Consider the following 18,525-nt stretch of genomic DNA (forward strand, 5'->3'; position numbering starts at 1 on the left):
TCAGGTCATGATATCAGGGTCCTGGGATCGAGCCCCGCATCAGGCTCCCTGCTCAGCTGGGAGTCTGCTTCACCCTCTCCCTCTGACTGCAGCTCCCCCTGCTTGTGTTCCTGCTCTCGCTATCTCTGTCAAATAAATACATAAAATCTTAAAAATAAATAAAAGAACTACAAAGGGGGGGAATGTGGCATTTCAAAGAACTCCCCCTGGGGGAAGGACAGGGGGAAGGGAAAGGATTCCAGTATTCCTAGGGTAGCTGTCTTCTGACTTAAGCGAGCTTTGCTCCAAATTGGAAAGCCCAGCTGGTCATGTGAGCCAAGGAAGCAATTTTTTAAACTCTGGCTAGGAGCCCCGCTGATTACAAAATAAAAGCTTCGTCCTGCTCTTATTTTGAAGGAAGAGACGTTCCAGCGGCCTAAACATCCTGGTGGGACCCCGAAGAACACCAGGGTTTGGGTCCTGGGAAGCCCAGCCATCCCACAAAGGCGGTTTGGGAAAAGGAAGGGGCAGACAGACGGTGGGACCGGGCCCGGGGCCTTAGACCGGAGGACGGGGAAGGTCCCTTGCGAATAAAACCCTAGGTCGTGTTTACGCGGCGTCTAAACGCCAGGCCCTTTGCCGTGCGGGATCCGGGTGTGCTGTCCAGACACTCACCTGGCTCTTGCCGTCCCTCGGCTCGCGGGCTCTAGTGTGGGGACAGGATGCGGGCTGCTGAGCCGCCACGTTGTTTACACCCCTTTTTCCCGAAAAGTCACGGGCCACCGGCGAGTGAAGAAATGAAAGTGAAATCAGCTGCTGGGGCACCAGTCCGCATCAGGGGCCCGGCCTTCAGACTACTGTTGACTTGGGCACGAGTGCCAACGCGACCAGGGCCGCCGCCCCGCGTCTGCCCGCTCGGCCCCGCTGCCCCCCGCTGCCCCCGGCCCCTCTCCGGAGCCCGCGCGGGACCCGCCTGCCTGCGAGGCTCGCCGCAGGGTCCGCCTCTTCTGCGGTAAGTACCCGCCCGCACGCGGCCCCGCGGGGCCCCGGCGAGCCTCAGGCCCGCGCACGCCCCCCACATTCCGGCAACGAGCCCGGGCCCGCACCTGTCCCCCCGCCCCAGGACCTGCCGTGCCCTGCCCGCTCGGCCCTCCTTCCCGCAGCTCCCTCCGGCCCCAACGTGGGCACCCCCGGCCCCCAAGACGGTGCGGGCGACGCCAGTGTCCCCCCGGGAGAGCCACGCCGGGACAAGTGTGGGCGCCAGGGGCTCGCCCCAAGTCCGTACAAATGCGTGTGTGTGGCCTGCGGGGTGGGCTGCTGCGCAGAAACGGGCAGCCAGGCAGGAGCAGATCCGCGACTCGCAGGAGCTAAACTAGTCCTCGAAGTTACAAAACCACACTTAAAATCCTTAAAACACACATTGCGGGTTAAGATTGTCGGAAAGACCTGTTCTTGACTCGGGCTATTACAGGGTCTAAGATTTTTCGGACCCTCTGTTACTAGACTGCATTGCTTCTCATGCTGATGGAAATTCATGGTGGGATCTTGGGGCTGCTGGTGCTTATCTGAACATATTTTACTATGGACTGTTTCCTTTAATAACTTCTGTTACACTTCTTCACCTGTAAAACCAAAGGCTCCTTTGGGAAAGAAAACACACATACACTCCTTCTTTCCTTCTTACCTCCTGACAACTAGTGTGCATTTTTCAGTATCTTCTCCCTACACCCCATCCCTCCAGAAGCCCCAGACCTGAGACTCAGTTCCTAAGACTTGGGATTCTGCGCATACTCCCCTTTCTCCGTGTTCTTTCCAGCCAACTCCTGCCTTATCTTACCTAATCGTGAAGGGTGTTTGTTTGTTTTCTGCATTTCAGTTTTACATAAATACAGCACCTAATTCTGGAATATTTTTAATTGAAAAAGAGAACAATTGTCCATAAGGCTGCCACCACCCACAGATAGCTACCATGGCTAACGTTAACATTTTAGAATGTTTCCTTAGTCTCTGTCTTGCTGTCATACTATAGAGTGTGATTTTAGACGTGACTTTTCTAAAGTCTGCAGAGTTTCATTGCCTTGATATGTCTTAATTTAATTCCACTGGTGGGCATTAGAGTTCCTTCCCATTTTTTGCCAAATACTGCAATGAACATTCCTGTATATAAATCGTTGATTGCGTTTCTGATTGCTGCCTTAGGATAAACTCCTCTAAGTGGAATTACTAGGCCAGAAAGAATGGTTTTTAGGGGTTTCAGTGCATATTGCCAAACTGCCTCCTAGAAAGTCTGCATGGATGTTTAACCATTTCCACCATCACCGCATGAACATGCCCGCTTTGCCATGCCTTCTGTGACAACCAACGTTTTCATCTGCAGTTTTGATAGGGAAACTCCTAGGTTATTTGACTTGGCATATCTTTGCTTGCGTTACAAAAGGTACAGACTTTTTTCATGTTAGTTAATGAGATACCGCGATTTACGTAAGAAGAATATATATTTGGTCTTTATTCCCCTTCTTGGCACAGAGCTCCTAAAACCCTTGGAATTCCCTAAGTGATAATAGAGATAAGGGTGTCTTCTTTATCTGTTAACAAGCTCCTTTCAAGCACATCTGTTATGTTAATGAGCTGACTTCTGGCAAATCTCTATAGATGGGGTTTGGTTGTCAAGGGAGGGAACCTTGGGATTAGAGGGCAACTTTTAACTCCAGCCCACAACCTCCGGGGAGGCCGACTGGCTGGAGATACAATCACCCACACCCAGTGCCCAGTGATGTCATCCATCAGTCCTGGTCATGAAGCCTCCTCTGGAGCCAGGAGTGGGGGAGGAGGCCGCTTATGGGACTAAGCCCTTTGCCTGGGGGACCTAACACTCTCTTCAAGTAGATGGTGTCAGAATTGAGTTAAATAGGACACCAGCTGGTGTCACAGAGAATTGCTTGGTGGAGGGAAACTCCCACACATTTGGTAGAGAGTATAAAGCTACAGTGACCTATTTGGCAGTCCTTCTCTTCTGAAATGTCCTCATATTCTTTGTCCCTTTTTACAGGGGTTGTTTTTCTTACCTATTTGTATGAACATTTGGTATATTAGTATTATTAATCATTTCATACTTATTGCAGATATTTTCCACGCTCATTGACTTGTGATTTATTATGTTATATGGAAATGTAACTGTCTAAATGGTTAAATCTGTACAAATTTTTTGTGATTTCAATTTGCTTTTAAGTTCAAAGTGTTGTTTCTCAGTCGTAAATCAAATCTTCACTTTTTTCTAGGTCTTTTCTTTTTTTCCCCCTCTGTTCATCACATGTCAGTTTGGATCCATGTGAACTTTATTTTGCTATGTGGCAAGAGACAAGGACTTAAACCAGTTTTGTCTGGTTTTCAGGTAGCTCATCAACCGCTCCAGCGCTAGTTAATGGAAAACCTCCCACTGAACTGTAATGCCACTTTTTTCGCATATTAACTTCCTACGTGTGTCTTTTCTGAGATACTCCACTCTTGAGCTGTCCATTCCAGTACACCTGGGGGGCTACCATTGGGGGCGCTGGGGCCCAATTTCCCCCATTATTTCTAGGAATCTACCTGGGAACCGGATCCTGTGATTACTTCAGTGACTCTAGCCTCAGAATGGTACATCTTCAAGTGATTTAATAAGTGTTAACAAATACCTGCAAATTTAATCGTGGAATACATGGACAGTGTGTTCTCATTAGCAACTGAGCTTCTTCAGAGCTTGGCACCCCGGGCTCACAGCACCTCAGCGTTCTCAGCCCTGTCAAATGACAAAATGAAAACAATTCAGGCATGTGATTACCCTTCCTTGATTTGAGGGACAACAAGCTGTGGACTGGGGGAGGACAGCGCCTCCCAAGCATGGAGCACCGGGGCGGGATTTGGGGCAAGAGCGTGTGGTGGAGCGAAGCCGCAGTGTGGAAACCAGGGGGCATGACTAGCTAGGAGGCCCTGCTCTGTGGGGTAAGGCGAGCTAGCGGGAGCAGGGTTCCAGGGTTGTGCTCCGTGTGCGTTAGGGGTCCTCGACGGCTGACTTAGGCTGAGAACTGCGACCTGGGCTGGGCGCCGCCGCGGCCTCCATGTTGTGGTCCAGGCACATGAAGAATTCACTGTGTCAGCCCCAACCTAGACATCAACAGACTCTGGGAGGGGATCCCGAGACGCCCAGCGCTTCTGTGAGGGGAGCTAGCCAGCCTCCGCCCTCTCCTCAGGCCGCCAGCCCACCCCAGCCCCGAGACTGACCAGGCCAGGACTGGCTTTCGCAGGTTCCCCAAATACTGGCCCTGCAGGCTGGAGGGGGAGGCCCCAGAGCGTCTGCTACTCAACTTGGTGGTGATTTGCTTTCTTTGAGTTATTTTGTGTCTTGAAGCCCTTTCATATGCATTACAAACTCGCCAGGGAAGAACCCTCCCCTCCCGTGTGAGGATGGAGGTCAAGTTCCTGGGAAACTTACCCGTCTTTCCAGCCAACTCTCTAAAGACCTCTTGAAAAATTTAAGGTCTAGGTGTTCGTGACTGTCGATTATTCTTGACGTCCTCCTCTTCTTGGGTGCAACAACATTCAAGTAGGCCTCGGTGCGTCCCGCAGGGCTACCTGGCAGGATGTGTGTGAGGTAGCCGCTGGACTTGGCTCCGTCTGTCCCAAATCACAGGGCCGCCTGGGCTTTCAACCTGCCATCTGGGCACCTAGCTCCTTGTGTTTGGGGAACAGGGACATGAGTTAATGGAACACTCGGTTACAAGGATATAATCCACACCTGTCACCCTGCCCTACGAGGCCCTCCGGGACCAGGGACCACTCGCCGGTCCGGACTGGTCTCGTCCCCTCTCCTTAGTTATGGGGCTGCTGCCCCGGCCCTGGAAATCTGTTCATCTCCCAACCAAGCGTTCAAAACGACTGCACTTGCTCCCTGGAAGGCTCTTCCCCTGGCCCAGCTCAGCAGGGCTCTTTCACGTTCCTCAGGCCTCAAACCAAATGTCTCCTCCCCATGCAGGCCTTCCCTGACCCACCGATCGAGACGAATGGCTTCCTCCCGTCACCTTCTCTCCTTTACTTCATCCTGTTTATTTCCTTCCCAAATCTTTTCAAAATTATAATTATCTTTTTAAAAGTATACCGTCGGCGTTGGTCTCCCCAACCAGAAGGCAAGCTCAGTGAAGCCAGGCCCCTGGTTTGCCCTGAATGCTACTGATTCCACAGGGCCTGTGACAGAGGGAACCATCCAAAATGGGCCGTTCATGGAGTCACGAGAGGAAACCCTGGCCTCCTCGGTAGGAGGGGGCTGTGGCTCTCTGTCGGGATTGCAGGAGAGGGCCGGGCAGGAGAACCAAGAGTGACAGCCAGTGGCAGTCCTAGTTTCTAGTACTACTTGCCTTCAAACTCTGCTTCGGGTCCGGGGAACCTTAACCTTAGCCTCCCCTCAACTAGCTGTGGAGTCCCGCCGCGAAACACCAAATGCGGATGGGCCCAAGGTGCAGGCCTGTGCTCGTTATGAAGGACTGTTTCTCCCTCTAAATTGTCTTTGACCTTTGCCCCCAGCGGGATCATCTGCTCGCAGGGGCTAGCAAGCAACAAAACAGATGAACCAAGAGCCAGTTAACGTCACCGGAACCACTGCCACAGCCTACTTGAGTAGCTCGGCCAACGGGGAGGCCTTGAGCCTGATGATTTTGGCCCTACGAGCAGTCTCGGGGTATGGTCCTGTTTCTGCTGGCGAAGCTGCTTTCCTTTACGTGCGGAATTAAGTGCATCAGAATGGCACGTGTTGCCTAAAACACTGACCGCGGGGAGACCCGGGCAGATGTCCCCACCTGCACACACTTGGGAGGCACCGCTGCGGCCCAGGTTGGAAAAAGAAGAACCTGGGCTCCTATTTCTGCCAAAGGAAATATGACACATTTCCCTTTCTTCTTCCCTTTTGATTTTTGTCAGAACCACACCCTAGCCGTGAACACACTGATAAGAGAGGAGTTAGTCCGGGCCAGGACCGCCCGACACTAAGCACTCCGTCGGGCTCGTCCCGTCAGATGGTTTGTGTGGCTTCATTCCGCTGACATTTTCTTCCCTGGCTTCGCTTGGCTCTCCATTCATGCGGCACTCCCAGCCCTCCTCCTCTCCCTGCCCTCACCTCCCTTTTCTCCCCCGATCGATCTTGATCGATCCATCGATCGCGGACACCGCTCCACCAGGATCAGCAGAGCTGGTGCAGCAGGCCGCGCGCCAGGCATCGGTCGGCCGGTGTGGACAACTGCCGTGCTTACGTCTCACAACAGCCCCCAGGAACAGGCCTGCGATGTTCCAGACGGGGAGGGAGGTGCCCAAACTTTGAGCCCAGAGTGGGGGCGGTGTAAACACAGGGAGGAGTTTGAGCAACTCCGTGTGCCATTGTGAACGTTCATTCAGTCATTCACACGTCACTCAGTAGACATTGAGTGCCTGCCTTGTGCCTGGTGGCCCTGGGTGTTGGGGCCGTAACAGTAAGTGATAGATTTTTTGGTAGATAAACAGCCAGTCAGCCAGCTAACCATAGACACATAAATGAGCAGCAGATAAGTCCTGGCCCTCATGGAGTTTATATCCCACTGGGGCCGAGGGTGGGGCGACAAGAAAAGGTTGAGAATGGGAGACTGTAAAAAGGCTGCAGGGAGAGAGCAGGAAAGGGGCCCGGGGAGCCCCAGCTGCGGCTGCTGGGGATGGGGGTATGCGGTCAAGGCGAAGACGCTAATTGGGCAGCGTCCCTGAGAAAGGAACACTGGAGCAGAGAGAGCCAAGGGAGGCGAGGGAGGGAGACCTGTGACAACAGAAGAGCATTCCAGGCCAGGAACTGGCAAGTACCCAAGTCCTGACTTGCCTTCAGTTCTTGGAAAATACAGTGAATGCCACTGTTAGTGGAAGCTGGGGATTGGGCGGGGGGGTGGGGGGAGCAAGGCTAATAGGAGAGGTCCTGTCCTCAAAGGAGCAGGAGGAAGGCCAGGTCATTGTTCATGTTGCATGAAAAGAGGGCACCCTTGGTAGCATGTTCCAGAAGATGTACAGCCCTCCAGGGAGAGCGAGCACAGGATAGTATTGCGGGGGGAGGAAGTCGGAGATCCGGGAGTCCAGTGCCTACACTCCTGGAGGGGCGGCTCTCCGTGGGCCCCCCACGCCCCGCCGCGGGCCACATTCCAAGGGCTCGCTGGACGCCTAGTGAGTGGAACAGAATTGCCGTGGGTGGCAGATGAGCGGTCACGTGGCATGAAAGATGTGCAGGGGTGCCCTGTGAGGCCCCCTCGGGACGTCGTGAACAACAGAGGCATGCAGGTGTGCATCGGGTAGCTGGTGAGAGACCTAAGCCCCAGCTCTACAGAACATCTGGGTACTGGGTGACATTAGACGTGCGGGCAGGAAGAACGGATCGGAAAAAAATAGGACGAGGATGGGTCTTTTTGGTGTTTTTACATAAGACAAAGGAGAAGAGAAGGGAGTTTTGTGGGAATCTCGATCATTGGAATAAGATGAAAATGTAATATGGAAAGCCATGAGCAGACAGTGACAAAGGAGAAGGTGTAAGGAAGTGCAGGATCAATATGGGTCCACAACAGAGTTCTGCAGTGAGTAAGCTGGTGGGTATTTTAGCCGAGATGGAGACCGGAGCTACTGACCCTCCTCTGTGAAAGGGAACAAAGGTGCCAGGACAGTTTGTGAAGTTTCTTTTGATTCCATGACTCAGGAGAGGGCACTTCAGGGGTCTTGAGAAGCAAGTGCCAGTGGCAAGAGACGGTGGTTCACCAACATCCACCACAGTATTATTTCTAGTCTTACAAAGTAATGTCGAACAACGTAATATATACAAGTGTACTCACGCTATCATGGTGTTTACAAAGCGGGATACAAACATACAGTTATGCGAGCGCAACTGTGTAAAACAGCATTATGGAAGGAAATGTGTTGTTAAGAGTGGTTATTTCTACAACCCAAAGGTACAGATGATGTTTAGTCGTTCGCCTATTTTTCTAGTGTTCTACAATCAGCATCTATTGCTTTGTTGTAAACAGGAAAAAGTTGAGCTAAAAAGGGTGACAGTGACTCAGCAGTCTCCCCAGTTACCCTCTGAAGGAAGCAAGGCTTATTGTGAAAGGGAATTAAAAAGCTCACGGTGGCAAGAACGTGACTGCTAGGATTGTTAAAGGCCAAAAAAGCCAGGGTGGGCTCCTGGGACAGCCGAGGAGGGGAGTGCCGCGGGCTTTTCCAGCCCAACATCGTAAGCTTTCACTATGAAACATTTAGACAAAGAAGCTAAGACCAGCCTCCAGCCTCTTCGTCCACGAGGTCTGAAGTCTGTCCCGACGTCCTACAGGACACGAGCAGCAGCCAGCCCAGCGCTGTGCAGCCCCACATCCTGTTCCCAAGTGCGTGTTCTTTCTCTCCCTCCGGGCACCTTCTGTTCTCACAGAACAAATAAGGGATGTGGTCAGACACCCCTTCCTTCCAGTCAGCTGTGGGAAAGAGGGAGGGCCCGCTCCTCCCCAGGGGACCCTTCAGACGCTGCCCTCCGGTGCTGACCAGATGTCACTCTAGTTTGTCCCCAGCACCTGTTGTCTTCTGAGGCCTAAGGCCGGCAGCACTGAGTTCCCAGGGCTCTGGGCTGTCAATGGCCATTTTATTCCACACTGGAAGATTTACAAATACAAAGGTATCATATGCAGACGACTGTTGTAGGGGCCAATTTGGAGAAGTCCTTTGGAGTAAAAATGGAGTGAAAAGATTTTTCAAATAAGATGAGGAAGGTGTCTACTACATGACAGGGATTACCATGAAGTTTTCTGCAGGTCAATTGGGCAATATGCAATAAAATCACCAAAAATTTTTTTTACTTTTGACTCTGATTGTACTCTTAGAGATCTAGCCTAAGGAAAAATCAGAATCGTACAAGCATCTTCCCTGATTGTCACTTATAATGGTGAAAAATGGACACAATTTGTCTGATAGTGTCATGGATAAATCTACGACATGAGCTATTACGCAGCCATTAACCACGTTTTTGAAGACTATTTAACAGCTTTGAAAAAAGGTTCACAATAGTCAGTGAGAAAATCATTGTGGTCAACTGTATGATTATTTAAAAATACACCACATAGGAAAAAAATATTGGTAGACAATTAACAGTGATTCTATGTATGCGGTGGGAGAAGAGGTGATTTTTTTCTATTTTTTCTTTTAAAAATGACTTTCCAAGATTTCTATAATTACTGTTGTCAGGAAAAACTTGTAGACACTTAAAAAGTAGGGAGTACGACTGTGTGATTTCATTACCGGGTGGCCTCTCGTCTTCACCAAGTCCTGACTCCCAGAGCCGGGCAGCTGAGCTCACAGGGCTCCTCAACCCCAGCTCACGTGAGAACATGCTACAGAGCTTCTAGAACAACCAGTGCCTGGCCCCAACCTTAGAAGTTCTGATCTGACTGGTCTGGGTCCCACTGAGAGTGGTTCTTCCAGCTCCTGGGTGGTGCTGCTGTCCCCCACGGAGCCTTTAGCACCGTCCTCCCCCTCCGGGCCCCCAAGGAGCGGCGTCTCCTTCACCCCCAACGAGCCCACCCTCGTCAGGATCTGAGCAACTCCCTCAGACGTTTCCAGTGGCTTGTGGTGTTGAAAGTGCAGCGAAACCCCTGTTGAGAGGGCATCAGTGTGCACGTTTCAGGCACTCCCAGCTGCCCCGCGGGGGGCCCTTCCCCCTGAACTTGGCCCCGAGAGGCGGCTGAGGACTCACCGAGTGGGTGCTGCCTGGAGGCTCCCTCTAACTTCTGGTTCCCACTGGGGTCGGGAGGAAGGGTGCCACGGGTGTTTACGGAATTCCAGGAACTGTGAGGACGCTCACGGATGTGCCTTCCCGCAGGTACCCGGAAGGCGGCCGTGCCAAGGGCAGGGGAAGATGACCATGCCCAGCCCAAGGCAGGGCGCACAGCTGCGCTTCCTGGCCATCATGGCCGCCACGGCGGCAGCCATCTCCCTGCTCTTCTATGCTCTCCTCTGGAAGGCCGGCAACCTCACGGACCTGCCCAACCTCAGAGTCGGCTTCTACAACTTCTGCCTGTGGGACCAGGGCACCGGCTCCCTGCGGTGCCGCCAGTTCCCTGAGCTGGAGGCCCTGGGCGTGTCGCGGGTCGGCCTGGCCCTGGCCAGGCTTGGTGTGTATGGGGCCCTGGTCTTGATGCTCTTCGTCCCCCTGCCTCTCTTCCTGGCCTGGTGCAACAGCAGCAAGGGAGAGTGGCGGCTGGCGGTGGGCTTCCTCGCCACGTCCTCCGTGCTGCTGGCCAGTGGCCTGGGCCTCTTCCTCACCTACACGTGGAAGTGGGTCAGGCTCTCCCTGCTGGAGCCCGGGTTTCTAGCTCTGGGCACCGCGCAGGCCTTACTCGTCCTCTTGCTCATGGCCACGATCGTGTTCCCTCAGAGGGCGGAGGACAAGAGCAAGCTGGACAACTACTAGGTCTGTCAAAAGGTTAACGTGATCGCCAGAGTTCAGTTTGAACTATGCTCAGAGAAGGTGCCAGAAACTTGAGGGGCTGGTATGTCTTCTCAGCCTGTTTGATAGCGAATGCCCATCTCAAGCCCTAGGAGCCAGGCCCCGCCACGGAGAAGGTGGGGTACCTGGAGTCAAGAGGCCAGGAGGCAGCAATGGCGGGACTTCCAAGGTTCCCAAGGGCACCCCCAGACCACGCAGCTCACCGTCCTGAGAACTCCTGCTTTCCTGCACTGATCTGAGCAAGCCATTCTCACTTCATCCTCAGGCTCATGGAGAGAGGACTCCTGTCACGAGGCCTGACTTCCAGGACGATTTGCCAAATGTCAAACTAGAACCCAGTTAAGGTTTATGTCAACCAATGGGGAACATTATGAGAGAGAGAGAGCTCGCCTCGGTGTCCCTTGGGGCTCCCGGTTAGCAAGCTGCCCCTCTCCGTGGTGGGTGCGATGTGATGAGCCCCCTTTCCCTAATACCACTCCCAAAGGCCCAGGAGTGATCCCTTGAGGGATTCACTAGAGACCGAACCCGTGGGCACAAAGAGAAGCCTTGGTGGCTCTGAAGGCTCTCCTGGAAAGGCTCCTGGACCCGAGGCCAGACAAAGCAGGGGCATCAGCGGCCAAATCGTTCCTAGCACGGGCCCCGGGAGTTGGGAACAGAACACAACAAATCCCCAGAGAGGTGAGGAAGGTGAACAGAACAGCTCCACGTAAATACTGATGCTGCATCCCTTCACTTCACCCAGAACTGCAAAGGAGAAGAGCACAACCTCCGCCTTGCGGACCAGTTTGTATTTCTGAGCACCTGCATGTTGGAAAACCTGTGCAGCAAATGCCCGCCTCATTCCATCTGTCCAAGGCCACCCTGAATAGAGACAGAACTGGGGACTCTGGCAGGATCTCGGCTGCAGAGTCTCCTGCGGGCTCCTGTCCCAGTCTTGCTTCCCAACTGCCCGGGGACTGAGGCTGAGCCGCCGAGTAGAAGGAGGGTGGCAGCGTGGGGGGCAGAGGCCTTCCAGTGCAGATCCCTGTGGGCAGGACATCTGCCTCCCGGGCTGCACGGGGGATGGAAACAGGCTTCCTCCTTAGGGAGAGATCCCGCTGACTGTCGGAATTCCAGTGAACTTAGCGGCTATACTCCTTCTTCTTTCAAATTTATTAAGTTGACTCTACGACGGTTCCAGTAAGTGTGACCCCCTTGTCCACCTTTCCCTGAACCTGGGAAGTGAATAAAGCCAGACCCTCCGAGTGGAGGAGGCGCAGCGCAGAGAGAAATTCTATGGTTCCTCACTTCCACACACTCAACGCGACAGCTCCCAAGGCCCAAAGCCTCCTGGGCTTCCCCTCCTTGGTGCATCTGCCAGCCCAGGGAGGGGAGGACTGGGCCTCTTCGGCATCCTCGGCCAGGCCCCAGGCCGGGAAGGGAAGCCGGCTTCCCTCAGCGCCCTGGGAAGGAAGTCCTGGGAAGTCTGTCCCTTAGCTGAAAAATATCTCCCTGACATACTTTAACATGTCCTCGTCCTCCTCAGGGCTCCTGCTGCACGCAGAGTCAGACCCCGTGGGCCCCTGAGGAGGGCGGAGGCCTGGAGGAAGGGCGTCTTTCCCATTGTCCTCATCCTCACTTCTACTCCCAGAACTCGGTGACAACGTTGAGCAGGTTGGGGACAGCTCTGGTTTATCAGCACCTGCCAGGGTCAGTGGCTCCAAGGGCTTTTCCTGTTTCCGGGCCTGCGGGAGTAGGACAAATGACAGGCAAAACAGACATTATGTTATTTCCCGAGTGAACGTGACAGTTTATCCGTCAGCAATGCAGAAGCCACCGTGAAGCCCAGCGTGTGACCGGGTCAAGCCCTGCTCCTCCCGCTCCCCACCCTTCTACCCCCTCACAGCTCCTGTAGAAGTCAAGACCAATGTGGGAGAGACGTGGGCAGGGGCCTGAAGAATACCAGAGTGGAAAAGAAAAACAGGAAAAATATATCTGGAAAGGCAGGGGTGACAGAATGGAAGGAGCAGGGGATACAAAACTTGAGTGTGGGCCTAAACTCTGGCACTTACTGGCGGTGCAACTAAGGGGAAATCCCTGGGCCTCGATTTCTTTATCTGTAAAATGGGGATAATATCTGAACTAACGATCACCAGGTGATGGCAAGGATTAAATGAGACAGTAATACATGAAAGTACCTGGTCAGCTACCCAATACTAAGGCGGTACAATTACTCTCCGCCTCAGAGGCCAGGGAGGCATTCGGCTAAGGAGAAGTACAATGGTCAGAAGTCACCAACTGAGACCCTTCGGAGAACATAAGCAGTTAAAGACTTCCCGTCCCCTTCCACATACCAGCACAGAGTCACCCCAGAGACGGCTGCCCTCCCTCCCCACGTGTCCAGCCCCAAACATTAAGTCCCACCTCGCGTGGGGAGAGGCCAAGGGGAGCGCGACCTTGAGAGAAGTGCCAGACAAGGGCCTGGTGTAAGAAATGGGAGGACAGATGACGCCCCCCCCCCCCCCAAGGCCGCCTGAGAATGCACGGCGTCTCTTTTGTTGCCATTAATCAAGGGCCCAGTCCAGTTTCTGGTCCTCCGAGTAAGAAGAGACACAGCTGCCTGTACCTCAATCAGGGTCCCCAGAGCGACATCCACCATTTCAGCTTCACTCATGCAGTACACGGTCCTCGCCGCGGCAAGCCTGAAAGGAAGGCATGATGCTAGGATGGGGACGGACGGGTCTCAGGTCTCACGAGGGGGAAGAACACGAGAGCAAGAGTCACATCCCCAGGCCTACCCACCCGCCGCCGCTTTCCAATCTGGCCGGCTCCTGAGGGTCAGTGGCCCACATGCAAGGGACACCAGCAGATCAAATAGATCATCGCGCCCAGACGCGACTGACCCCCACCTGCACCCATGACCACAGTAGAGCAGGACTGCAAGTCAGAAGGGAGGTGGGTCCAGTTAGGACAACTCAGAAAAGGAAGAGCCAGGGAGGGGGGCACTGTAGTGCCCAGTCTAGGAGAATGCAGGGACGTCCCCTCCCCGGCAGCCCGAAGACTCCCCCAAATTACCACCGTTCAACTAACTGGCCCCGCAGCTTCTGATTCCACGCTGGCCCAGCGACTGCTACTCATCTGTCCGTCCCTGAAGATTTGCCCGCGGGGAGGCTGGACCCTGGTCCACTTAGCTTGACCCCTGGCTGGTCACAGTTTTTGGTGCAAATGAAGAGCCTGGCATTTTGGACAAGTGGTGTCTGAGAGCTTGGCTAATGTGTGCAAGCCAGAGGGGGAGCACTGCCTGGGGGCTGGCCCTTGGGGGCCTGGCTGCGGAGATGCACCCGCAGAGGCGGGGTCTGTCTGTGAGGGGAGGGCTCACTTCACCCCTGCAGGCTGTGCACCTGCGAGCTGAAAAGGCTTCTACAAGGCTGAAACACCCACCCACCTCCCTGTGGAAGGCTCAGCCCCAGCAACTGCTATGCCCCCAAACCTTCCCTCCTCCTGATTCCCCGGGAACCCCAGCCGGAAGTTGTCCCACCTTGCTGCAACAGTCCTCTGCGCTGCTGCCGGCCGTCTCCTCCCCTTGGGGGTCTTCGCTGGAACCTTTCTCTTCTCGGCCTCCTGGGCTGTCATCCATGTGGGAAGGACCCTCTTTTTATCCTCAGATTTTAAGTCTCCCATCTCGCTTTTCTCTCCTGAAGATGAGTCAGGGCCCAGGCTTAATGATTTGCTTTTCTAATTCAGGACAGCAAACCCCATGCTCATCACATCAGGAATGATAGGTCTGTGTGTCCTGGAACAAAGTCCAATGAATTCTAAGAAGTTAGAATACTTCCAGTCATCAGCTGTAATTACTAGTCAGGACAGGCCAGAGGTTAGCTGGGCAGAGAGCAGGGCCCAGGAGACTAAGGCCATTCCCCTTGTCCTTGCCATCCAAGGTGCTCGCTGCCCTCAGGGTGCCCCACCTCTCCTACTCTTAGCATATCTCTCACGATCTCCCCCTCATCTCCCCAACTCCAGACTTATTTCCTCTACCTTGGTGTGGTTACAGGGAACCCCAAGACCCTTTTGATCCCCAGTAAGGTTGAATCAACCTACACTCCCTCCCTTAATCCAAAGATACTTCTGACTGGCCAGATTTTAGCCAGTGGTAGGGATCAGGGACCACAACTGATGCTGGCTTTGGGATGGGAGAATCCCAAAGGCCCCAGGGCAGCCTCTCATCTGACCTGGTCTCTCTTCTCCCCTCCCCCTAACGCTCAGTCCCCACCCTGGGGCTCAAAGGGTACAAATCGAATCCTGAAAGCAGCTTAGGGCTCCGCCTAGGGAGGAGCTTACTGGAGTAGATGTTTGCCTAGAAAAGGGTCAGCCCCGAATAAGGGATCTCTCTCTGAATCATAGTCATTAATTGCTCATCTAGGCTGTTTACAACTTAAGAAAAAAATGAGCAGGACGTCATTCTAACCTTTCTGGCCAGAGGACAGACCTTGGCCAACGTACCTCGTTGCAGTCCAAATTCAGGCAACGTTAATAGTCATTCCCACAACTAACGAGCACTGCTAACCGCCAGGCATACGGACATTTATTCGACCCCGAGGCAGATATTATCAAGCCCATTTTACAAACGAGGAACTGACTGCAATGTGCACAAGGTTACAAAGTTTGAAATGGCCAGCCAGGACTCGCAGCCGGGTCGTGCAGGCCAAACCTTGCGCCTAACCGCCGCCATGCTGCCGGGGCTCCAAGGAGGGCAGAGGCCCGGCGGGGAGGGCCGGGGAGGCAGAACGAGCCCGCGCTACCTGGGGGGAGACCGAGCTCCGCACGCTCGGGATGGGCCCGGCACTCCCAATCCACCGCCCGCCGCTGCCTCGGGGACCGTGCGCCGCCCCGACCGCGGCGAGACGACTGCCAACCTGCGGGGGCGAGAGCGGAAGGGAGGCACGTAGACCTGCACGCGGGGCCTGGCGGACCACGGGAGGGAGGCCGCCCGCACGCTCGCGGCCCCGGTGCTCCGGGCAGGGGGGCAGGGCGGAGCTCAGTCCGGACGGCGCGCTCCTCGGGTCCGGGCTTCCCGCCTCCCCCGCTCGCCCGCCGCTCTTCCGGGATTCCCGGGGGCGGGCCCGAGAGGCGGCCCGGGGCGGTGGTGGGGACGCGGCACCGCCCCCGCCCCGCCCCGGCACTTCCGGCCCCGGCCGCGGCCCGCTCGGAGACCCGGCGCGCCCCCTGCAGGCAGCTCGCGCCGTTGGCGTCCCCGCCCGGATCGGGACCCGCCTGCGGTCTGGGGGCCTGACAGTCTCTCCTGGACCAAACTCCGCTCGGGCTCCTCTGAACTCTCATCTAGGCCCTGCGTTTGGAGCTTCCCTGCCCCTCTCTGCACCGTCCAGTTTTAGCAAGCATCCTACCAAGTCATTTTAGCCAGGACCCCCATCCCCAAACCTGATCGCCCTCCCATTTGGGAGGGTTCCTTGTCTTTCACCATCTTGCAGGTGATGTCTGATCACCTAGATTGCCTTCAGCAAGAATCCTGGTGCTGAGTTTAGCCAGAGCCCTCCTCCTCACCCATCCCCCTTACCCCTGGTGTTTCCTCTTAGCAACTTTCCATCCACTGACCCCACCCTGCTCCTTGGCTATAAAGTCCCTTTTCCTTGTTGTATCCAGAGTTAAGCCTGATGGCTCTCCCCTACTACAAAACCTCACTGTAGTACCCGCCCTTGAATAAAGTCTGCCTTGATATTTTTAACAAGTGTCATGAATAATTTTCTATTTAACAGAATATTTTTTAACAGTCCCCAAACATGGCTCCATTTGAGGTGTGCTAGTCGGACTTTATCCTGGGCCCCCCGAGTGAGAAATTAGGGTGAGGGGAGGAGGGTCTGCATTTTTTAAAGCTCAGGATTCCCACAGGGATCAAGGCCAACTCTCCCTACTGGGGGTCCACATCCCAGGGGGAGGGGGCACAAGGTGAGCCCCTTGGGTGCAGGAAAAGAAATTAAAGCCTCTGTTTATATCTGTTATCTTAAAGGAAGTAGGTGTCACTAACACTGAACATTCAGATTGGTGGCCAGGTGCTCCCTCTTCGAGCGGGGCAGCTCCACAAAGCTTCCCAGGTGGTCTGCGTTCAGCCTGGTTCTGAGCACTGCCGTGGACACGTGGAGCTAGCATCTAGTTTTCATTAAAATCACACTCAGCTTACAGCAGGCTAAAAGAGGCCAGCAAAGAAACTCCCAGGTCACAGACATGACAAAAAACACAAGCATAAGCTGTCACAGGTGAACCTTCTCCTGCCATACTTTGAAGTAAAAGGATGATCAGAACTGACCGTCTGGCCCCCAAATGTGAAATTACCAAGGCAGCCCTTTTAACCGTGATTTATAACAAATCCGCTAATGGGGTAATGAGTCTCCATACATTAGAGGTGCACAACAGGGGAGCTCCATCCCAAGCTTGGGGACTCCGGACCCTGAAGCTCTCTTCCAGCTATGTGGTACTTTGGGTTTCTCTAAAGCACTTTCACATGCTGGGCCAGAAACGTTTAGCCCAATCAAGGCTTAAGGAGATAAATCCATGGTTTCAAGTCATAAAACCAACCCGTCGTACACTAGGGTCGTCTAGCTGCAGGCTGAACCTGGACTCTGCCTCCAGTCTTTTCCGGAGGGCAACACCCGGGGCGGGGGGTGGGGGGAGCAGGCCCTGCTTCTCTGGTTCCACGAAAAGTGTTAGAACCTCTCTGACTTCCAGGGTCCTCTGCTCTCAAGCTGTGAAGCATCATTTTGTTTTGTGAATAAAGGAACAGAAAATACTTGTTCTTAGTCCCTACAACCTCTTCCCATTGCCAGCTAAAAAATGAGGTCTGAGGAACAGGAAACCTTTGTATCTGCGTGAGCAGCTTTCTGTTTGAAGGGAGAGAAGCCCAAGCGGGGACAGAAAACTCGAGCTGTGGGATCTGGACAGGCTGGAGTCAACAGCTAAAGTGCTTTGAAAGCCGTGCTCCCAGGCCCAGCAGAGGTGATAAGCATAGAGCAGACAGGTCAGAGGACAGAGAGGGGGAGGCCCCGAGGGGCTCTCAAGCAGCTCGGGCCAGGGGGGGGGGGGGGGGGGGGGGGCCCCCCCCCCCCCGGGGGGGGGGGGCGCGGGGGGGGGGGGGGCTGAGCTGCACTGGCTTGGCTTGACGGCTTCCCAATAAGCTGCCCTTGCCCAAAAGAATGGGAGGAGTCTTGCTGGGGTTCTGGGCAAGGGCTGAGCAGCTCTTGTGAAGGAGAAGGAAATTCAAGTTTGGACGGGACTGACCGGATGAGAGCTCATCCTAGACGGGTATGTGTTGCACAGGGAGAACACCAGGATGAACACAGCCTGCCCAGCACTCAGGATGGAGTGAAGGCTGGGGAGAGACAAGCCAGCAGGTTTGGCCACCTGTATTTGGTAATTTCAAAAGGTCAGAGGTGAATGGGATTTGGGTTTTGTTTGCTTCTAGGCAGTATCCTGGTTTTGTTTTGTGTTTTTAGGCAGTGTGCTGGGGAAGCCCACACAATCTCAAGCCAAAGTCAAAACAAAAGGGAGGTGGGCGTTCGGCCCAGAGCTTAAAGGAAAGGAGAGAAGACATAGCTTTTCAAGTATACTTTGTTTCTTTGCAGTCCTTAAAGACATTCCAGTAGCTGTGGAGACCATATTGAGCAGAGAGAATGGGTAATAAGAAACTGAAACAAAATGGTGAAGTGAAACAGTGAATTCTCTCACTCAAATGAAACACATGACGGCTTCTTAAATGTCCTACAGAATCACTGGGGGAGATAATTTGCTGTTTCAATGCAGAAGATGGGGAAAATCGTAAATGGAGAAGTCTTGTCTTTCTTCATTTGAAAAGAGGGTTACCAAGGTAGAAATCGGTAAAAATGTGTAAATAACTACTTAGCAGTCCCTGGTGTTCTCTCATAATTGAGTCACATAAATCCCGACTCTTCCTCCAAATCCCAGCAGAATGGGAGCCAAGGCCTTAGTACCAACTTCACGATTCTCTAGAAGTAGGTAACTGGGAGTACCCCCTGCTCCGGACC

The 18,525-nt window shown here is 54.0% G+C and overlaps 2 protein-coding genes across 5 annotated transcripts; one reads left to right on the forward strand and one right to left on the reverse strand.

The window, feature by feature from the left end:
• Positions 1-377: 377 nt before the first annotated feature.
• TMEM140 (transmembrane protein 140) lies at positions 378-11,824 on the forward strand. The gene is made up of 2 exons (XM_021692904.2): positions 378-991; positions 9,869-11,824. Exon 2 carries the CDS (start codon positions 9,905-9,907, stop codon positions 10,457-10,459), a length of 555 nt encoding a protein of 184 aa, XP_021548579.1. The 5' UTR covers positions 378-991; positions 9,869-9,904; the 3' UTR covers positions 10,460-11,824.
• On the reverse strand, positions 11,500-16,674 carry CYREN (cell cycle regulator of NHEJ). 4 transcript variants are annotated; one of them, XM_021692900.2, is made up of 4 exons: positions 16,515-16,674; positions 14,013-14,267; positions 13,101-13,176; positions 11,500-12,219 (listed from the first exon to the last, which is right to left on the reverse strand). In XM_021692900.2, the coding sequence occupies exons 2-4, from the start codon at positions 14,153-14,155 to the stop codon at positions 11,968-11,970; spliced, it is 471 nt and encodes a 156-aa protein (XP_021548575.1). In that variant the 5' UTR covers positions 14,156-14,267; positions 16,515-16,674; the 3' UTR covers positions 11,500-11,967. The 4 variants fall into 4 exon arrangements, with proteins under 4 accessions (XP_021548575.1, XP_021548574.2, XP_021548576.1 ...); XM_021692899.2 differs by lacking the exon at positions 16,515-16,674 and adding an exon at positions 15,388-15,737 and having other exon boundaries at positions 14,013-14,169; XM_021692901.2 differs by lacking the exon at positions 16,515-16,674 and adding an exon at positions 15,274-15,355 and having other exon boundaries at positions 14,013-14,169.
• Between the last annotated feature and the right edge of the window lie 1,851 nt (positions 16,675-18,525).

This window comes from Neomonachus schauinslandi, chromosome 12, assembly GCF_002201575.2.
Source record: "Neomonachus schauinslandi chromosome 12, ASM220157v2, whole genome shotgun sequence".
Taxonomy (NCBI): domain Eukaryota; kingdom Metazoa; phylum Chordata; class Mammalia; order Carnivora; family Phocidae; genus Neomonachus; species Neomonachus schauinslandi.